At 37.3% G+C, this 20,676-nt stretch overlaps 1 protein-coding gene across 2 annotated transcripts in view; it reads right to left on the reverse strand.

Moving 5' to 3' along the window:
- Positions 1–20,676, reverse strand: part of TMPRSS11A (transmembrane serine protease 11A) — a 58,726-nt gene that overhangs the window by 6,997 nt on the left and 31,053 nt on the right. Inside the window, exons 4-7 of one of the 2 annotated variants that reach the window (XM_013062347.2) lie at positions 16,249–16,316; positions 14,172–14,332; positions 9,463–9,501; positions 7,396–7,567 (exon numbers count right to left, since the gene is read on the reverse strand). In XM_013062347.2, coding sequence (XP_012917801.1) covers positions 7,396–7,567; positions 9,463–9,501; positions 14,172–14,332; positions 16,249–16,316 — 440 coding nt within the window. The remainder of the gene's footprint in view (positions 1–7,395; positions 7,568–9,462; positions 9,502–14,171; positions 14,333–16,248; positions 16,317–20,676) is intronic. The other variant, XM_013062348.2, reaches the window with a different exon arrangement.

Genomic DNA, 20,676 nt, shown 5'->3' on the forward strand with positions numbered 1-20,676 from the left:
ATGAACAGAATATATAAACTGCACTATAATGATTACATAAAGGCTAATAAAAAACTCCATCTTAAAAATATATGTTGTAATGATAGTTTCCTTTGACCTTTAAATCCAGTCTTTTGCTATTTTGAAAAAATAAACTGTGTACAAACAGTATCTTAGAGCTGGGATCCAAAAAAGAACTATGAATTTCAGAACTGTAAAGCATATAAACTACCATTCATTTATCTTTTCAACAAATATTTATTGAAATTCTATGTGATGAGCCTTATATGGTGAAAGTGATGAACCAGATAGAAAAAGTGCCTGCTGATGGCTGTATTCGATTCCAGTGAAGGAAAAAAGCAAAACAAATTAGCAGATAAATAAATCCAAGCAGTAATCACAGTTATGAATAAAAAATAGAGCAATTGAATAGAATATGGGAGTGTGTGTAGGTAGATAATTCTCTTTTGAGAATATGATGTTTATTTATTTGTTTTTTAGATTTTATTTATTTGACAGAGAGAGAGATCACAAATAGGCGAGGAGGCAGGCAGAGAGAGAGAGAGAAGCAGGCTCCCTGGTGAGCAGAGAACCCGAGACCATGACCTGAGCTGAAGGCAGAGGTTTAACCCACTGAGCCCCCCAGGCACCCGGAGAATATGATGTTGAGATTGAGACATGGTTGATGAGGAGTCAGCTATGAGAAGACAGGGAGGCAAGTTTCCAGACCAGCCTGCTAAGGCCTGATACCAACTGGGCTATAGTTCAAGACACAAGGGAAGAATGGTGGGAAATGAAGCTGGCGAGGTAGCAGGAACCAGATTTTGGTGTTTCTTACATGTCATGAATAAAGAGTTTAGATTTCATTCAAGCTCTATGGGAATTCCTTGGATGATTTTAAGCCATGAGTAATGTAGTCTCTTGTACATTAAAAAGAAATTACATAAGTTCTTTCTGGAGAATAGATTGTTGGAGGGCAAGAATTAACAAGGAAAAAGTTGTCAGAAGCCTTGTGAAAAATGACCAAATGTGGGTGACTTGTAACTTGGGGGCTTGAGCAACTGGTGGATCTGGTATGGATGGAGACTGGAAAGGTCGTCTAGTAACAAAAGATCATCCAGTAAAGTCTTTGTTTTATACTTAAGGAAGATAAATTCTAGATGGGTTAAATTATTTGCCTTCTATCATGTCTTCTTGTCTCTCTAGCTCTTCTATTTATTAGACATGGTCTCTCACCACAATCTATTTATTAGTAGCAAGATTGGTGTTCTTAACTAAGTAATTGAACTAACATTACCCAAAAGGGATAAGCAGAGAGAGATATTGCCCATAGAGATACTTGTTTCTTGACCAAATTATTTCTTAATAGGTAGTTTTAGTCATAGAAAGAAGCATATAAGCATATATCATGGGGTTTAAGTCCAATTTGAAAGCTATAATTGTGTTGGGATTATTATTTTTTTCTCTAAGGCAATTTAAAATTTAAGTTGTGTTTTTATATGTAATTTTTACGTGCAAAAATACTTTAATGAGAAAAACTAAATAAAAATTGGATTGTGGGGAGCACATGGGTGGCTCAGTCAGTTAAGTGTGGAACTCTTGATTTGGGCTCAGGTCATGATCTTGGGGTTGTGAGATCAAGCCCCATGTTTGGCTCTGCCCTAAGCATGGAGCCTGCTTAAAATTCTCTCTCTGCCCCCTCTCTGCTCATGCTCTCTTGCTCTCTTTCTCTTTTAAAAAAAAAAAAATTGTTTGTGAACACAATTATTCATATTGTATAAATATGACTTTTTTTTTTTTTATAATTCAGCCTTTTGTGAGTTTTATGGATGTAAATTTTCCTCTCAATTATGCCTAGATAAACTTAACATAAATCAAGTATTTTGAACTTGGGAATGCAAAGGACAGACCTTGAATACTATTTATTCAAATGGAAACGATCATTCTAGAACTTTCGGACGATGCCCTGATACAATTTAATACAGCTTGTATTTGTTATGTTTGTAGATAATGAGCCTGAAATAAACCTCTGACATGAGAGATACTAAGTGAAGATTACAGATAAACTTTCTAAATTCTTAATCCAGGCCCAAATAAAAAAAGGATACAATTTAATGGTGATAAGTATACATCAGTAATTTGGTTCCCCATCTAAAATGTAAGAAATCAAAGTGGGACTCCTATCTGGAAACCATCCCTGTAAAAAGGATCTGGGAATTTTGTTGATTATTAGCTTGAAAATCAATCATGTGATAAGAGTTCTTAAAGTGTTAATTTCATATAAGACTGCAATGGTATGAAATAATCTCAGAGTAGGGAAGGCCATAGAAAGTCATTTGGTCTTTTCACTGATCCAGTGCTTGAAAGATGGGACTGTTCATGAGGCAGACATATATGCCTAGGTTCGGTTCCACCATTCCCTAACAATTGTGACTTTGGGCAAGTTACTTAACTTTTTTTTTTTAATTTATTCATTTTAATGAGAGAGAGAAAATGTGTGTGATCAGGAAGAGGGGCACAGGGAGAGAAGGAGAGAGAGAACCTTAAGTGCTGGGCATGGAGCCCAACTGCTGGGGCTTGATCTCACAACCCTGAGATCGTGACCTGAGCCCAAATCAAGAGTTGATGCGTAACTGACTGAGCCACCCAGGCACCTCAACTTAACTTTCCTTATTTCCCTCAGTGTAAAAGGGCTTATCAAGCAGGGTTTACTTAATGAGGCAAGTGTAAGAATTATATAAAACAAATCTCAAGCTACTAACTAAAAATTTGTAGCACATGGGAGCTTAATAAATGGTTAATAGTTGCTGTTGTAAGCACACTCTCTCCAGTAGCAATTCTTTTTGCTTAAATCCTGCAGGTGGGGGCCTCTCCTTTCCCACCTCTTTCTTCACCTTGGGATACCTCGCATGTCTGGGCAGCTCTAGCTGTTGACAAGTTCTTCCTTGATACCTTAATTCTCTTCCACAGGAAAGCGTCTCAGACATAGGGTTTACGTGGCAAGGCTATATGGTTATACTATTACCTTTCTTTGTCATCCAACACTCTATACTCTAAGAGTATTTCATTTCACTATGTTTTCTTTTAAGTCTGCTTTCCAGGAAAGAATTCACTATCCTAGTCAGGATTTGACCAACGAAGAGTCTCCTTTATTTTGGAATCTGTAGTTCTCTTAATACAATTTAAATCACCATGTAGTTTTGTGAACAACTGACTCATAGTGTGTTTTTTTCTGAGTCAAATTTCTAAACAATTTTCACATGTTAAAACACAAATATGATTTTGGTACTGATACACTTGGATTTTTTTGGACCTATTTAGAGTCTTACATTTATACCAACTAAAATTAATCATATAGTTCTTGCTTATTACTCTAATATAATTAATGTCTTTTTGAAATTTCTGTTTTTCTTACCCAAACATTTGTCATCCTTTCCAGCATCTGTCATCAGCTACTTTGTTGATTATAACTTCCACATCATCTGCCAAGCCTAGAAAATACACTGTCTAGGACAGGGTGCAGGATTAAGGTCTTTGGTGGGCCATAAAAAACATCCTCAGCATTTTAATAACAATTGTTAATCATGATCCTTTAGTGAGAATTGTTTAGTTTTCGAGCTACCTATTACGATCACATTCAATTTATATTGTTTATGTTTTCAGAAGCCTTCCCATTTTACTTTGTCACTATGGCATTGATCATATTATCTATTTTGAGAAGTGTATTTTAAGGGAGACACTGACAAAATCAAGAACATTTATAGGAGAAGAACCAAGATTGTAGGGCATCTGAAGCTGATGCTGTGAAATAAAGTAGTGATATTTATTTTCACATATGGTTTGGAGATTTTCACTCATTTTATATTGTTTGGCTTGAAAAAGAGAAAATAAGGAAATTTTTCTTTGCATGGTTCTATGGTGAAAAGAAAGAAATTTGATCCTTGCTGCTCCAGATCAAAGAACAAATATCAATGGTGGAAGTTATTAGGTTGCAGATTTGGCGTTCAGTGTTATAAAGATATTTGCACAAGTAGAACCATCTACCACAAAACTGGCAAACTTTGGAGAGAGTAAGCCCTCCATTCCTTTGGGATATTCAAGGACAAACTAGGTATCTGCATAAGGGATTTCTGTGCATTCTAACATATTGCCCTATTGAGCTCTGATGTCTTTCAAACTTTAAGAATCTAAGTCTCTATACAGATTTGGACTCAGGCAGGCAGAATTTACTACGGTATCATAAGTCAGAATTTTATTTGCAAATAACTTTTCCCATTTGGTAAGCTGTCTTTTGTTTTATTTTGTTAATGTCTTCCTTCACCACACAAAAGCTTTTTATTTTGGTGTAGTCCCAAAATGGTAGTGTAGTCTTGGTATAGTTTAATTTTGCTTTTGTTTCCCTTACCCAAGGAAACATGTCTAGAAAAATGTTTCCACAGCTTATGTCAAAGAGATTGTTGCCTGTTTTCTTCTAGGAATTTTATAGTTTTAGGTCTCACATGTAGGTCTTTAATCCACTTTGAGTTTGCTTTTGTGTATGTTATAAGATTGTGGTACAGCTTCATTTTTTTGCATGTAGCTGTCCAGTTTTCCCAACACCATTTGTTGAAGAGACTGTGTTTTCCCCTTGTATATTCTTGTCTCCTTTGTCACAGATTAATTGACCATATAATGGTGGGTTTATTTCTGGGAACTTTATTCTGCTCTATTGACTTGCATGTCTATTTTTGTGCCAATGTCATATTGTCTTGAGTACAACTTTGTAGTCTACCTTGAAAACTGGGATTGTGATTCCTATAGCCCTATTTTTTCCTAAGATTGCTTTGGCTAAGTGGGATCTTTTGCACGATGAAGGAAATCATCAACGAAACAAAAAGGAAGGAAACCTACTGAGTGAAAGAATATATTTGCAAATGATATATCTGATAATGGGTTTATATTCAAAATATAAAAAGAATTTATACAACTCAACACCAAAAAACAACAACAACAACAACAACAACAACAAACAAACCCTAAAAAACAAATGCTCTAACTGAAAAATGGATAGAGGGCCCAAATAGATATTTTCCCAAAGAAAACCTACAGATGGCCAACAGACATATGAAAAGGTGCTCAACATCACTGGTCATCAGAGAAATGCAAATCAAGACCAAATGAGTTTATCTTTGTGTATGGTCCATTTATATACAATGCAGTATTATGCCTCCACTGGAAAGGATAAATACCCAACTTTTGTATCAACATAGATGAGACTGGAAGAGATTATGCTGAGTGAAATAAGTCAAGCAGAAAGAATCAGTTATCATATGGTTTCACTTACTTGTGGAGCATAAAGAATAACATGGAGGACATTGGGAGATGGAGAGGAAAAGTGAGTTGGAGGAAACTTGAGAGGGAGACAAAGCATGAGAGACTGTGGACTCAGAAACAAACTGAGGGTTTTGGAGAGGTGGGGGGCGGTGAGGCTGGTGGTGGGTATTCTGGAGGGCATGTATTAATGAAGCACTGAGTGTGGTGCATAAACAATGAATTCTGGAACACTGAAAAGAAATAAAATAAAATGAAATTTAAAAAAAGAATAAAAAACCCCAAATGAGACATCACCTTAAACCTATCAGAAAGACCAAAATTAGAAAGATAAGAAAAATGTGTTGGCCAGGATGTGGAGAAAAAGGAACTCTTGAGCACTGTTGGTGAGAATGTAAATTGGTACAGTTATTGTGAAAAACAATATAGAGGATCCTCACAAATTAAAATAGAATTACCATATGACACAGTAATACCACTACTGGGTATTTATTCAAAGAAAACAAAATACACTAATTCAAAAAGATACGTGCACTCTAAATCAAAGCTATAATGAGACATCACCGCACACTTGTCAGAATACCTAAAGTCAATAATGTAAGAAACAACAGGTGTTGGCGAGGATATGGAGAAAAGGGAACCCCCTTACACTGAGGGTGGGAATGCAAACTGGTGCAGCCGCTCTGGAAAACAGTACGAAGACTCTTCAAAAACTTGAAAGTAGAACCACCCTATTATCTAACAACCACACTACTAGGTATTTACCCAAGGAATACAAAAATACTAATTCGAAGGGATGCATGTTTATAGCAGCATTATTTACAATAGCCAAATTATGGAAACAGACCAGATGTCCATTATGAATGGATAAGTAAGATATGGTATATATACATGCAATGGGATATTACTTAGCCATAAAAAAGAGTGAAATCTTAACCATTTGCAATGACATGGATGGAGCTAGAGCATTATGCTAAGTGAAGTAAGTCAGAGAAGGACAAATAGTATATGGTTTCACTTGTATGTGGAATTTAGGAAACAAACCAAAGAGCATAGGGGAACAAAGGAGAGGCAAACAAAGAAACACAACTCTTAACTATAGAGGATAAACTGATGGTGACCAGAGGGGTGGTGAGTGGTGAGTGGAAGGACGGGTTAAGTAGGTGGTGGGGATTAAGGGGTACAGTTGTGATGATGAGCCCTGGGTGTTGTATGTAAGTGCGGAAGCACTAAATCGTACAGTTGAAACTAGTATTACATTGTATGTTAACTGGAATTTAAATAAAAACTAAAAAAAGAAAAAAGCCAAAAAATGTTATTTGCACCCTTATGTTTTAATGCAGCATTATTTACAATGGCCCAAATATGGAAGTTACTTAAGTATCCACTGATAACCAAATAGATAAGGAAGATGTGAGGTGTACACACACACACACACACACACACACACACAGGAATATTACACAGCCATACGAAAGGAGGAGATCATGCCATTTGCAACAGCATGGATGAACCTAGAAGGTATTATGCTAATAATAAATAATTCAGACCGAGAAAGACAAATGCCATATTATTTCACTCATGTGTGGAACCTGAAAAAAAAAAAAAAGGAATAAACAGGTAGAATCAGACCTATAAAGTCGGAGAACAAACTGATGGTGAGGGGAAGGTTGAGGGGTGAGAAAAATGTAGAATGAATAACCCCGAGGAATAAAAGGCAGAGCATGGGAAATAGAGTCAGTGATGCCATAAAAATGTCGTATGGTGATGGATGGCAGTTACACGTTTGGTGAGCACAGCGTAGGGCAGAGAGAAGCTGAATCACCATGTTACACACCTGCAACTAATGTAACATCTGTGTAAACTATACTCCAACACCCCTTCCCAAGACCTGTGAGGCAGTGACCAATGAGTGTTAAGATAATTACTACTACCCCCAGTAATGTTGCAAAGAAGTATACAACTGTAACATTATATTAGAAAAGAACCAGAAAGAAAACTTTTTCATTTACATCAGTAATATTTGGGGGTATTGGTTTTTACTCAGAACATAATAAAACTCAGTTTTTAACAGTAGTGGAGGCCAACGTAGAGTCAATAACTTACTTTGTAAAGCAGTGCGCTGCTGTGATGAGCCACGTATTACTGACCAGGGTGGCCCCACACTGATGTACGTTATTACGCTGAAGGGAAGCTTGCCAAGGCCAGGCAGCCTTGGCTGCGACGTCTCCAGACATTATTCTGTTGACTATTAATGGAACAACTCGTTTACCACAGCCTGTAAGAGATAAGATCATTAAGTCATAAGAAATGTCTCTATAGTCTTTGGTTCAGGGTACCTAAGAGAGAGCGCTAATCTAGTATTGACATTTATCATTATATAAACATATACAATATGAATATCTATCCTCTTTGTTCCCTGATATGTTGATGTTTTTCTCATCCCTGTATTTATTTGTGGATATATATTGCTTACTAAAGCTATGTGAAACTACAAAGGGTTGATATATCACAAAGTAGGTGTCCTGAGGACTTGAGATGTCCTGGGAACTCCTACTGAGACTATTGCTTCCCAGTTTCTGAAGACCCAGTGCGTTACTTTGACCTGAAATTGTTACCAGAAGAGCTCCCCAGACAAGTAATTGCCCATTTGTTGGAACTCCTTCTCTCATATATTTTTCTGTATGACTAGTTCCTCAGGTGTGCATGGGTTAATGTATGATGACCAGTTTCTCACTCTTCAGGATAGAGTGCCGCGTTTCCACATAAATATCCCATTCACTATTGGTCGGAATAAATACGTACTGTATTATGTGTATCAGATAAGAGATTATTTAGCTGCTTAGGGTTTCTCAGAATTAAGCCTGTTATGAACATGGTGCTAATAAAGAAAATATTGTAGTTCAATTCTTCTTCCAACTAATTGAGTATCAAAAAAGAAAACTCATTTTATTGATATTGACTACACAGCACTGTGGCCTGTCATTTTAGAAATCTCCACCACTCTGCCTTCACTCTAGTGTAGACTAACGTTTTTCTCATCTGGAGGACTAGGATAGCTTTAGTTTGTCACCCTGCTTCTGTCCAGCTCTTCTGATCTATTCTCCATGCTGAAAACTGAGTAATGTTTCTTATATGTTAAACCCTTTAATGACTTCTCTTACTGCCTTTCAAATAAAGGAAAAATGTTTCAGCATGGTTCTGGTCCTTGATCATTATTAATCATACCCATTTCCCATTCTATGTTCCAGTTACACTGACATTTTTATGTTATAAGAAATGACCATGTTCTTGCTTTTCTGAAGATATTTTTACATACTACTGCCCCTGTCCAGGACACTTATTCTACTTGCCACTTGATTCATGGCATCTCCTCTTTCTCCTGTCTCAGGGATCATTTTCTGACCCTATAAGACCGGGTTAAGCGGACTCTGTGATTGACTGTCAATCACATTGTGCACTTTCTCTATTGTAGCATTTATCACACTATTTTAACATTTCCTGATTTATTTATGTCTTCCCCTACCTTCAAACTCTTCATTTTAGAGGAGGGATCGTGTCTTATTCATAGTGGGATTCACTTTCTGGCACTTGGTAGATGTGAAAAAGATACTCGTTGAATGAATGAACGAATGAATAAATGAATAGAAATATATAGTGTGTTTGCAAGATACAGAGGCAAAGACATGAATACCTTTGTTCAAATTCATCACCACTTTGATAAAATCTTTCAAAATTTAGGCCACAGTGATATGGAGTGAGTGGATGGAGCTGCTATCAACCATGAAAATGAATGTATTAAGCACATTTTATAGCTCAGTCATAGATAATACGGTCTATTTCCTCCCCATTTATTGCTTTCTTTAATTTTATTTCTCAGCAGAAAGAACATTTCATAGCATTTCTAAAATTAGAAAAACAAGCCCATTTATTCCGAGGCAGAAATGCATAATTTATTTAAATTACCCCCGAATTCCCACCATGTGAAATGTTTTTCTTGAACATGATGAAAAAGATCATTTTCAGAAAAATTTATTTCCATCTGTTGTCCAGTTGTTACTCTCTTCCAAAGAGAATGTGTGACATGGATGGGAAATTATGAGGTAATACTTGAAGACATTGTCCTTTTTGATGTGGAAATGGAATTTGTTTTTAGAAGCTAACTAGACTTACATGCTTGGACAGTTAGCTTCCCTGTTGATGAGCTCATTGCTGAAAAACAAAATGGAATATAGATTGATAATGTGATATGGTCTTAGTTGGTCTTTCAGAGGATATTAACTATATATGAACTCTGGACAATCGAGCATGTAATCAGGAGAATGGTAGCCCAATAAACTAGATATGTATACAATTTTTATAGAGATTCATAGGCAACCTCTGGGTAGGTGGAAAAATCCTCAAGCTGTAGGTGATTAAGACTCAAATAGTGGGTGATTGAACCCACAAATAGTTTTTATTAATACAGAACAGGGATTTCCTAATGGGCAGGATATAGCCTCTTTGGATTTCACTTCAGGAGTTAGAGAAAACGGGGAAAGAGGGAGCAAGTAGGTGGGGTCTCCAGGCTCAAACCCAGCCTCTGTCAAAGCAGCTCTGCTTTTATCTCTTCTATTGAGGAATTCATGTAAGCCTTTCTTTAGTCAAAGGGTTTAGGAATGAAAAAAAAATCTTTGAAACCACCCATATAAACTATATTTAAAATACTTCTAAAACAATTAACTAAATTGTCAAAATAAATTTTTCTGAAGAATAAATGACTATGTAGTCTTATCCAATATCTGCTGAATATTGGTAAAGACCAGTTATTGGACAGAATCTAAAATCAAATTTTCTCAATTTCCAGCAAAGTTAAGAATTTAACAAAGGATTAGGACGCCTGGGTGGCTCAGTCGTTGAGTGTCTGCCTTCAGCTCAGGTCATGATCCCAGGGTCCTTGAATTGAGCCCCGCATCGGGCTCCCCGGTCTGTGAGCCTGCTTCTCCCTCTGCCTGCTGCTTCCCCTGTTGTGCTCTCTTTCTCTCTCTGTGTGTCAAATAAATTAAAAAAAAAAAAAAAAAAAAAGAATCTGACAAAGGACACATGAACATTTCAGCTTAAATTGATGGAAGGTTATTTAAAAATTGTGTTGATTTTCAAGATAAAAAACCTTACTGAGCAGAATGAGGATAAACTGTTTTACTTATTTTGACCAGTGCCATGTTTTTCAGACTCATACTCGCTGTCTCTAACTTTACATTGTGCAAAATAAGAATGTTTCTTTCTACTCACCTTCTATAAATCCAACTTGGCAAACTAGTAAGGACGAATTCTGTGAAGCAGGAATTTTGAAAGTATTCAATTCAAGAATACCCTTACATGGGTGCCTGGGTGGCTCAGTGGGCTAAGCAGCTGACTTCTGCTCAGGTCATGATTCCAGGGTCCTGGGATCAAGCCCCACATTGGGCTCCCTGCTCAGTGAAGAGCCTGCTTCTCCCTCTCTCTCTGCCTGCTGCTCTGCTTACTTGTGCTCTCTCTCTCAAATAAATAAATAAAATCTCTAAAAAAAATAATACCCTTACATTCATGCCCAAATCATTATATGATAAAGAATCAATTGCTCAGGACAGATTCTCAGTATTTACTCTATAGAAGAACTCAATTTTCTGTCAAATGTAGTTTGACAAGAAACAAGAAACAAATTTCTTGTTTCATTTTTTTAAAACATAATTTAATATTTCCTACATTAGTTAGTAATGGATTAAAATGAAAGTAGTATGATGTTAAACTTCTTCTTCTTTAAAGCTTCATCTTAGTTTGAGCAAGACACAAATTTCCCCTTTCCAGGAAGGGTACCAGGTTGTTTGAAATGGTTGTGAGTGTAATTGGATTTTTGAGGAGTGAATTTTTAGGAAGAATGATCACACTTAGAGTTAAAATATCCCCATGCAAGTAACTAGCTGTTGATATCTAATTTTTACCAAATAATTTTACTTTTCATGTGAAGGAGTGAAATGAATATTAACACCTAAGCCATGAAAATGAGCCTCTAACATACTTCTGAGTTGAGAGTAATTGTGTTAGTATTCAGGGGTCTGCATGCTACGAGGACCATGAGGGGAACTGGAGCACACATGAACCAAACGTAGGCAGTGACCTGCTCTTTCACAGCCATGGTGTTGTAAGGGCCTTAGCCAGAGCGACCCCATCTCGGTAGAACAGCCATTTTGTTGTTTATGCAGTGAACTTAAATTGACCTTGCCCCCCAGAGGAACATAATTAGAAACAAGTCTGGGAAACCAGTAAAATATGGCTGACAAGTCTCTGATAACAGAGCCCAGATATAAGGACGAGTCGGGCCAGGTGGAGGCGTCCAACAGTAAAGCGCACATACTATCTCCCTAACCACCAAAGAATATGAACCCTGTCTTTGGGGCGCCAATACTCACCAAAGTGATAGGCTAGTTCAAACAGCTACTATAGGGTAAATTGTAATTCAATTGGCCACCCGTGTGTGACCTAGCATGACTATGCAACTTTCTCTGTGTGTTACAATCTCATTGGCCAGGCTCAATCACATGGCCTTTGCTCTATAAAAGCAAAGTGGGGGGGGGTGTCGCTCTCTCTGTAAGAGACGCCCCCGGCAGTCGGTTTGATTCTCCGTTCTGGTGTGAAATCAAAGCTTTGCTTGACTTTCACTTTATATCAGTCTAGATCCTTTGATCACGGACCCCATCAGTGTTTGCAATGCAAAGGAGCCGATTTTAGCTTCCCTTTGACACCTTGCATCCCTCGAAGGATCCATATCACGCAGTGTTTGTTTTTCAAAAGAAACCCCAGAAAACAACAAAACAAAACCAAACCAACCCACAGATTCTTGACAAATAACAGATAATCCTGGGCTGCAGGGTTATTTCTAGACTTGGTCTAGAATGTCAACAGTTTCCCACTCATTGGGGACCGTCCAGATTGAGTGTTCCTGGAGAGCTGTGATTTTGCCTTGAGGATTATGCTGAGCTTTTCACTAAGTGGGTTTTCCTAAATGTTAGTAAACACTTCTCTTTTTACATTTGGAAATTTGGAAACTTTCAAGGTTGCAGCTTTTTCTACTACCAGTCACTCACATTATGCTTTCAGATTTCCAAAGCACGTGTAGAATTTACTAGCTTTCTAAGTAGTAATGGCCTATATGTTTCACATTTTCTATTTTCTTATACATCCTCATATACATGATTACAGGAAGAATAATTGCAATTTTTATGGATGAGAGAACAGAGGTAAAGTCATGGGCCAATTACTTGGGTGGTCTTAAAGTGACTCGGTGGGGTAAACTTTCAAATCAGGTTCTCCAACAACATCCTACCTTTTAAGCTACTAGTCATTAAGATTAAAGTGTATTACATAAACTGAGCCTGTCGAAAACAAAAAGGCCAGGCAACGGATAGCCATTTTGTGCTTCATTGCTGGTTTCAGATAGCTCAGGCTTTTAAATTTCTGGCAATTAACTGGTTATTGGAAGTCACACACAACACGTCCTATACTTTATCAGAACTGCCACTATTTCACAACCTCAACTCATTTGTTTCCCCATGTAACAAGGTGGATTAAGCCCTTGACAGGTTCTTCCCTCCTGGGTTGGGAGAGGTCCCCAGCTTTATTCCCGGAGTAGCTGACTCTTCACCAGCAAACTCACGCCCCTCCCATTCCCTGAGATTTTCACTTCCTGGTCAGGTTTCCTCTTGAGGAGTCAGCCAGACCCTTACAAGGGTAGGGCATCCTGTTTCACCTCTGATATTAATTACTTACCCTGAAACTCTCTTAAGTCTAGTATCCATTGGAATTTGTAGGAGAAATCTGCACTTGTGTGCCGGAAGGAAGTATTGCAGAAGTAGCTTAATGCACAAGGGTAAAAACAGGTTTGTGTCTAGCCGCAGAGCCTTTAATATGCTAATATAAGACATATTATATATGTCTTATAGACAGAATTTCTAAGACGTGTTTGACCAGAGCACTTTTTTATATAAAGCCTCTCAAGATATTAGAGATCTAGATTTGAATCTTACATCGTTTTATTTATTAGTGTCCTTAATTTTTTGTTTCTCTTTCATATTTATAAAGGTGAATTTGCCTACTTCCTAAGAATATAGAAATTAGATGCTGCATGTGAAGAGTGTAGAAAAGGGACTTGATAAGGATTGGTTTGCCTTTTCAGTGTAATGATAATGGCATAATGGTTTGTGATTTTAAAAAATTTTTATTTTATTTTTTTTTCTCACCATAGGATACCCCCTCCCCAGTGTCCATCACCCGCCACCCCATCTCTCCCACCCGCTCCCCTCCAGTAACCCTCAGTTTGTTCCGGTAGCTCAGAGATTTTTAAAACATCACTTTTAAGGTGGCTTTAGTGGCTCCAAAGTTTTTTTTTTTTAATCATTTTCCCAAATGCCCACAGGAGGAAAAGTTAAGAGAAATGTCATAATTTCACTATATATAGAAACCATCCATATTTTTAAAAGGCAACACATGAGTTTATGTTTTAGGAAGGTCACGTCCTGGAAAATAGTTGTTGCTAAATGCTTGGTGTTTTCCCTACCTTAGTCATGGAGGTGGTGGCTGGATCAGATTAATTCTCTATTAGTGGTAAGGTTTGCCTTTACTTAAGGATGACTGCCGGTCAATACCTACAGGAAAAACCACTTGACAACTAACTTCAGACTTGCATTTATCAGAGAAACACAAAACCTTGAAATGGCATTTTTTTAACTTGAAAAAAATTTTCCCATCTAAATTCTAGCTGTTATTTGGAATGGAAGTTAATGGAAAGTAAGTTTAAGATAAGACATAAAGTATCTTTACGATACGAGTAAAGTAGTCACACCCCCAAAAAGAGTGTACCTACTTACCATTAACTTGAACTGAAGACACATTTATGGGTACGGCTCTTGTGTTCCTTATCTTCTGATTTAAGATGCTAAGGATTTTCTCCTTTATTAAGGCCCTTTGCTCAGTAGAGGGGAACTGAAACACCATAACGATGTCTATTTTCACACCATCTTCCTCTGGACTGCAACGTACAAGAGAAAAATGTTTATTCAAGGAATACACTGGGTCTTACACTCTTTCCTGGATTTAACACTCCTGGATTATGCCTTAATTACTAAAAGTGTTGAGAACTAATCTTCTTACATTGACATTCATCTCTATGTCACTGACTCAAGATCATTTTATATGTCCCCTCTTCAAGTTTCCATCATATTTTGAGTAAAATTTCCCCATTAATTTGAAGGCTTGTTATAGTAGTTGGGTAAGATTCAGATCTCAAAAAAAATTCATCCAAATTGTAAAGTCTAAGGATCAGAAGAAACTTTAGTGGTCTCTTTGGCCAGCTGATACCTACATCACCTCTAAGCACCCACAGCCCTCTAACCCCCCGGGGCAGTAATTAAAATGATGGGAAATTTACTTCCTTCCAAAGGTTGTTTCTCTTTGATCAGCTCTAATTTTAAGAGAATTCTTAATTTTGAGTTGAAAAGTGTCTCTTTATATCTTCCACTACATTAGGATTAGGTCTACCAGTTGGGACATATATAAAACATCAAGTTCCTTTCCCACATAAAATATATGAAGACAGTGACATTCCTGGTTCCCGAGTCTTCTCCAGATTAAACATGTGCAGTTCTTTGAACTTTTTTTATATAAACAAGTTCAAGTCTCTCTACCTGTAGTATTCAGTTTTTCCTTTTTAAATTGGGAAAACCAAACAATTAAAGGCCTTTAAAAATTAAATCTATGTACTGATCTGCTTTGTCTCTTATTTTTATACTTCAAAAGACCCAAGCTCTGAAAAGCACTACAGGCCCTAATTCTCCTGAATCCTTTAACTAAAAACAGGAAATCGTATTGATTCTGAGGCACTTTTATATACTGTTGTCCATTTAGGCTCCAGAATGTGAAGATACAAATAATCAGAATTTTATGACATATTGGCAAATGTAAGACCAAGTTAATTTTCCCTCTTTAGACAGAAGGAAAACATTTTTTATGAGGTAGAATTTCTCTAGCTCCACAGAGAAACTTACAAGTTATAATGACTATAAATTTCAGAGTTCACAAGACTATCATAATGTTTCTAGAATGTGATGGTAAATCAGAATTTGAAAAGAAATGATACGAAATCTAGAGAATTTCAGCAAATATGTGCTTTTTATCTCCTAAACATTGTAGAATTTATCTAATTTATATTATAAATTAGATAATTAGATAAATTAGATTCTGGAGGTCACTAGTTATTTAGTAAAGGTGTAAGGAACTTGGAATAAGTCGTCTAATAAGACATTAATCTGTAGTCAGAAAAAATATTATTTCCTTTATATAAATCTGCCTGAATATATTCATTTTTTAAGAGGATGAGTCTTATAGGCTCATAGGTTTGCACCTATTATGTATTTATGTTCTGCTACATGCTTTCCAAATAACACAGTTGAAACCTCTGAGTAATTTCTGCAACTGATATGAACCTTCTCCCTTTATCATAACAAACAGAAAATCTGTTAAAACAGGAACATTTTTTGTTTGGGTATGGCTCCTGGGACTTCATTACAGGTAAAACCTATAATTCCATTCTGCAGTCAAACTTTGCCTTCTTATTTTTAAACTGATATATCTCTCAAGACAACTTGGTAGGTTTTCCCAAGGGCAGAGGTTCTGGTAGTTCTGGGCCTTACAATCAGTTGATGGGGTTTGAATCTTTTTTCTGTCACTTGGGGAATTTTGAATGTATCACTCAGCTTCCCTGCATCTTAGTTTTTGCATTTAGAAAATGGTGGTCAGCCCTGAATCTCCAGACCGTATAGAGATACCATTCATGAGAAATCTTAGGCAAGAGCCAACCTCACAGAGACAACAACATATGAGTGTTCCCATCTCCTTTGCCCTATGTCCCTCCAGGCTGGGAGTCCACCTTTGCCCAAACATACATACGTCAGTCTGACTACTTGGTTCTTGATATAATGCTTGTTCAAGGCTGAATCTATAAATATCTCATCCACCTGTTATTACAACAAGAGAGAAACTCTGTGTTAATAAGATATTTTATAATAAAAATATCCTTCTGATTAAAGGCTAAAAAAATAGAAAAGAATTTTAACATGAGTAATATTCTTTTAAACCAGTGGTTCTCAACTTTCATAGTGAAACAATAACTGGCAGGTTTCTTTTTTTTTTTTTTTTTTTTTTTTTTAAATTATAGACACTGGAGCCCCTCAGAGTTTGGTTTTAATTGATTAGGAAGGAACCTAGGCATTCATATTTTTAAAAACCTCCCCAGGTGATTCTAATATGCTGACATAGTTAATTTAAGAATCTTCCTAAAATTCTATACACGGTGAAGCCAAAAGACCCAGAGCCAAAATGTGGCATGGAGGGAGGCTTTGAGAGAACCTTGGCTGAGTACTGGATTTGAAGCCTATCCTGCTGCTCATGAACTGGGCAATGTTGGAAGTTACTGAACCAATCTGAGCCTCAGTTTCCCAACCTGTAAAAAATAGATAGTGATATGCTGCTCATAGGGTATAACGATTAAACACACATAAGATGTTGGGTATATTTTGGTAGTGATCTGCAGGTGGTTCCCAACCCCCCATCCTGGCTTCTCAGGTCTCAGATTTCTCTGCAGGTCTTTGGCTCTAAGTACAGAGAACAGGAGTTAGGCATTTGGGAGAGAGCCAACGATTTTTAAATTGTTGTTGGCTGTGGGCTCTAGTGAAAATCAGGGAAGAAGAAGGAGTAAGACAGCGTTGTAGATTTAGATGAAAGATGTATTACTCAGTTTATATCACCATGGAAGGAGAAAATAAGCTACTACTTTTGGTTCATTCGCACAGAATTTTAATTGCCTGATCCAGCATCATGTGGCTGTGACTTATCACGCCTGGGGTTTGACTTGCAGTAACTCCTAGTGACCACTTGGTGGCAACAGTGTCATCTAAATTAAAGGAGCGTTGCATTTCACATTTGATGAACCAAATGTGCAAAACCCACGTCCTAAATCTTTAAGGAAGGGGCAAGAAAACCAACTTATTTTGAAAAATGCAAAAACATAAAAATAAATGGAAGGCTATGTTAGAGATCAAGGAACAAGTCATGGCTTCCTTAGCACTACCCGGCATTCACAAGTACTTAATTGGGACACAAAATATTCCTGGACTCCTTTAACCCTTACCATAACTGGTATGAGATAAAAATGATCTTGGGAGATGAACTGTGAGAGACTGTAGAATCTGAGAAACAAACTGAGGGCTTTGGAAGGGAGGGGTCGTGAGCCTGCTGGTGGGTATTATGGAGGGCGCGTACTGCATGGGTGTGGTGCATAAGCAGTGAATCTTGGAACACTGAAAAAAATAAAGTTAAAAAAATGATCTCGATTTGTATTTTATTTGACACTTGGAGACATTATATAAGAATACCCTGGCATCGTGGGGATCATACACTGGGACTTATATTTAGATTTTCTGTTTGTGGGGCCATCTCTTCTCATTAAATGCCAGTCTCCTTGATCAATGTGATGTACATTTTACTTCAAGTTCTTTCACAGAACCAAAATGATACATTATAAAATAAACATCAGGTTGACTTAAACTATAGAACTTGTCAAGATATAATTGGTTGTATATTTGTAAACCTGAAGATCAAAGGCAGTATTTAGAAAATTGAAAAACTGCTAGTATCCAAAATATATTCTTATTTGTATTTATGTAAGGAGAGTTTAAATGGACAGAGAAGGTGTGGGGTTTATAAGCTAAAAATGAAACTGTTTTGGGAGGTGTGTTTTTGGAGGAGTGACATTGATGTAACGATTTCTCTTTTCATTGCATACAGCTATTATTATTACTCAGTATCTGGGGAAAACCCAAAAGGAAAGAAAAGGAAAAAGAAAAAAAGAAATAAAAACCAAACTCAGGCCAACTCTACAGGAAAATAGTGCCAAATATTAAATGGAAGAAAAGTAAATAGCAGCTGAGTATTTATAGACGTTTGTAATTATCCTCTGAATTTCCACCCACAGATGTTCCCTTGGCTGTTTATAACTTGTTGGTGAAGGTATTAGGTTAAGTTTTGGACTTTAGATGACATCATTCTCAAGTCCCGTGGCTGCTGCGATACCTACACCGAGCATCAGTCCTGTTGTTGGTTCAGTTGTTTGGGAAGAGAGAAGCTGAGGAACAGCGTAAGGGGAATCTAGGCATAAGTGACCTCACTAATCATAGAAATAAGGTTTTCTTCCTTCTAATACAAATTCCAGGACCCTGCCCCTCCCTATAAAGTCTCTTTTATTAGCCTGGGGTGAGGCCCAAGATCTTCAGGTGATTCTTGGGTGGTCCAAGGAAAACGTGGAGAAATGCTGCCGCACAGGGACTGGCTTAAAGGGTTTCTGAAATCAAGGAATTTCCAGCAGGGGTGAATCGGAGAAAACAGGAACCTAAACTCTATTGCTGAATGGATTTTATGTGTGGACTAGCTTTCTAGAGACCCTAAGATAATGAATCATTAATCATGATTAATCTTTCCTAGAAGATGAAGGCTTAGGTCATAAGAAATACTCGACTGATAGTTTGGCATTCTATATTTGTAAGAGTTAAGAACACTTTAAAAAAACAAACAAACTGGTGTGCCAGTTTGTTTTAAGTGTATTATTTACACAAGCTAATAGAGATACTGATTTATAAATCCAGCCCACCTCCCATTCTGGGGCATTTGCAGAGTTTGCTTGTTGTAATTAGTCACTTAACTTTAAACACAGACCCCACCCCTTTCAGGGTAGTACCTCCTTAGGTCTGATGATTTTGAAATGCTGGAAGTTGCGCTGAGATTAAGTTCTAAAAGGGCAATTGAAGGTTAGTTGAGTGTTTAATAAAAAGAGTTAGGGAGAGGCTGTTAACTCCAACCAACAGACACGCCCATGCAATCAGCTCTCATTCCTGAGCAAGTTTGTTTACACATGGCCCACGCCTTTCACTGTCAGAAGCTTCCCAACTTGGCTTTTCTCTCAGCAATCTCCGTATTTACATAGGAGGTGTTTCAGGTAGATATGCCACCAAGGGATCAGCTAATGATATAAAAACAGTTTCTTCCAATGTCACACCAGATGAGCCCCCAGAATCAAAGGACCCACAAACATGCCATGAAGAAACTTCAGATTCTGTTGCTTTCTCCCAATTATAATAAGAGTAGCACATAAAGAACAGTGTAAGAGATGCTTAAAAAAAAAAAAAAGACACGTTTAGTTTTAAATAAGACTTAATTGAAATTGCCTTGCTGCAAGGGCTGGACGCAGGAAAAAGCAGGAAATAAAGCACAAGTCATTTTTGCCTCGGGTCACAGCGTCAGATATTGAAGGTCGTCACCTTCTTTTGGCCATCTTCTATCCCGTCTTCAACAGACCTGTACCTGTCAGGCTTGACCCTTATTCCCTGTTTACTTGTCCTTTTTAGACTATTCCTTGAATCTGGAATACTCTCCCCCATTCTGCTGGTGCTCCTTTTTTGAATCAGAACTCTCCTTCAAGGTCTATTTCAGATAATACCTTGAACCTCAGAGTAATCTTTCCTCTTTCTGCCTTAATCTTTCTTATCACTCTTATACCTTCTGCTCCCTCCTTAATATAGTTATTTATGTAATTTTTAAAATCTCCTTTACTATACTACACACCCTTTAGGGATATGTATTGATTTTTTCATGCTCTACAGCATGAAAAAATAAAGCATCTTTTTTTGGATGAATGAATGAAAGAAAGTGAGAATTTATCAGAAAGCCCTGCATTTACCAGGAAAGTTGCAAGAGTTTTTTTTTTTTTTTAAATCCATTTATTTGACAGAGAGAGATCACAAGTAAGCAGAGAGTCAAACAGAGAGAGAGAGGGAAGCAAGCTCCCTGCTGAACAGAAAGCCTGATGTGGGGCTCTATCCCAGGACCCTGAGATCATCACCTGAACTGAAGGCAGTGGTTTAACCCACTGAGCCACCCAGGCAAGAGTTGCAAGAGTTTTTAATGAGCTTTTCATCAGATTCAGACCAATGCTTCTGAAGAAAAAAGCAAATTGACTATGATTTACTGATGGCAATCCTTTCTCCTTTTGGACCATTTCAGGTAATGTGATTGTTTATGGAGAGCTCCTCCATGTTGGTAAGACTACAGTAGTCATAATGGTGGGAATAGTCCTCATAGTTGTGCATCACCTGTGCACCAAGCACTAACCCCATTGTATTTGGGAGCTCATTTGCTTTTCTCCTCAACCCTCTGAGGTGAACACTATTATTGTCTACGTTACATAGATGAGGAAGTGACTTGCCCAGTTGAACTAGCTGACCTTGGGATAAGCACACAGGTGGGTTTTTACTAAAAGCTCCTACC

This window comes from Mustela putorius, unplaced genomic scaffold, assembly GCF_011764305.1.
Source record: "Mustela putorius furo isolate JIRA1106 unplaced genomic scaffold, ASM1176430v1.1 tig00000430_pilon_pilon_pilon, whole genome shotgun sequence".
NCBI lineage: Eukaryota > Metazoa > Chordata > Mammalia > Carnivora > Mustelidae > Mustela > Mustela putorius.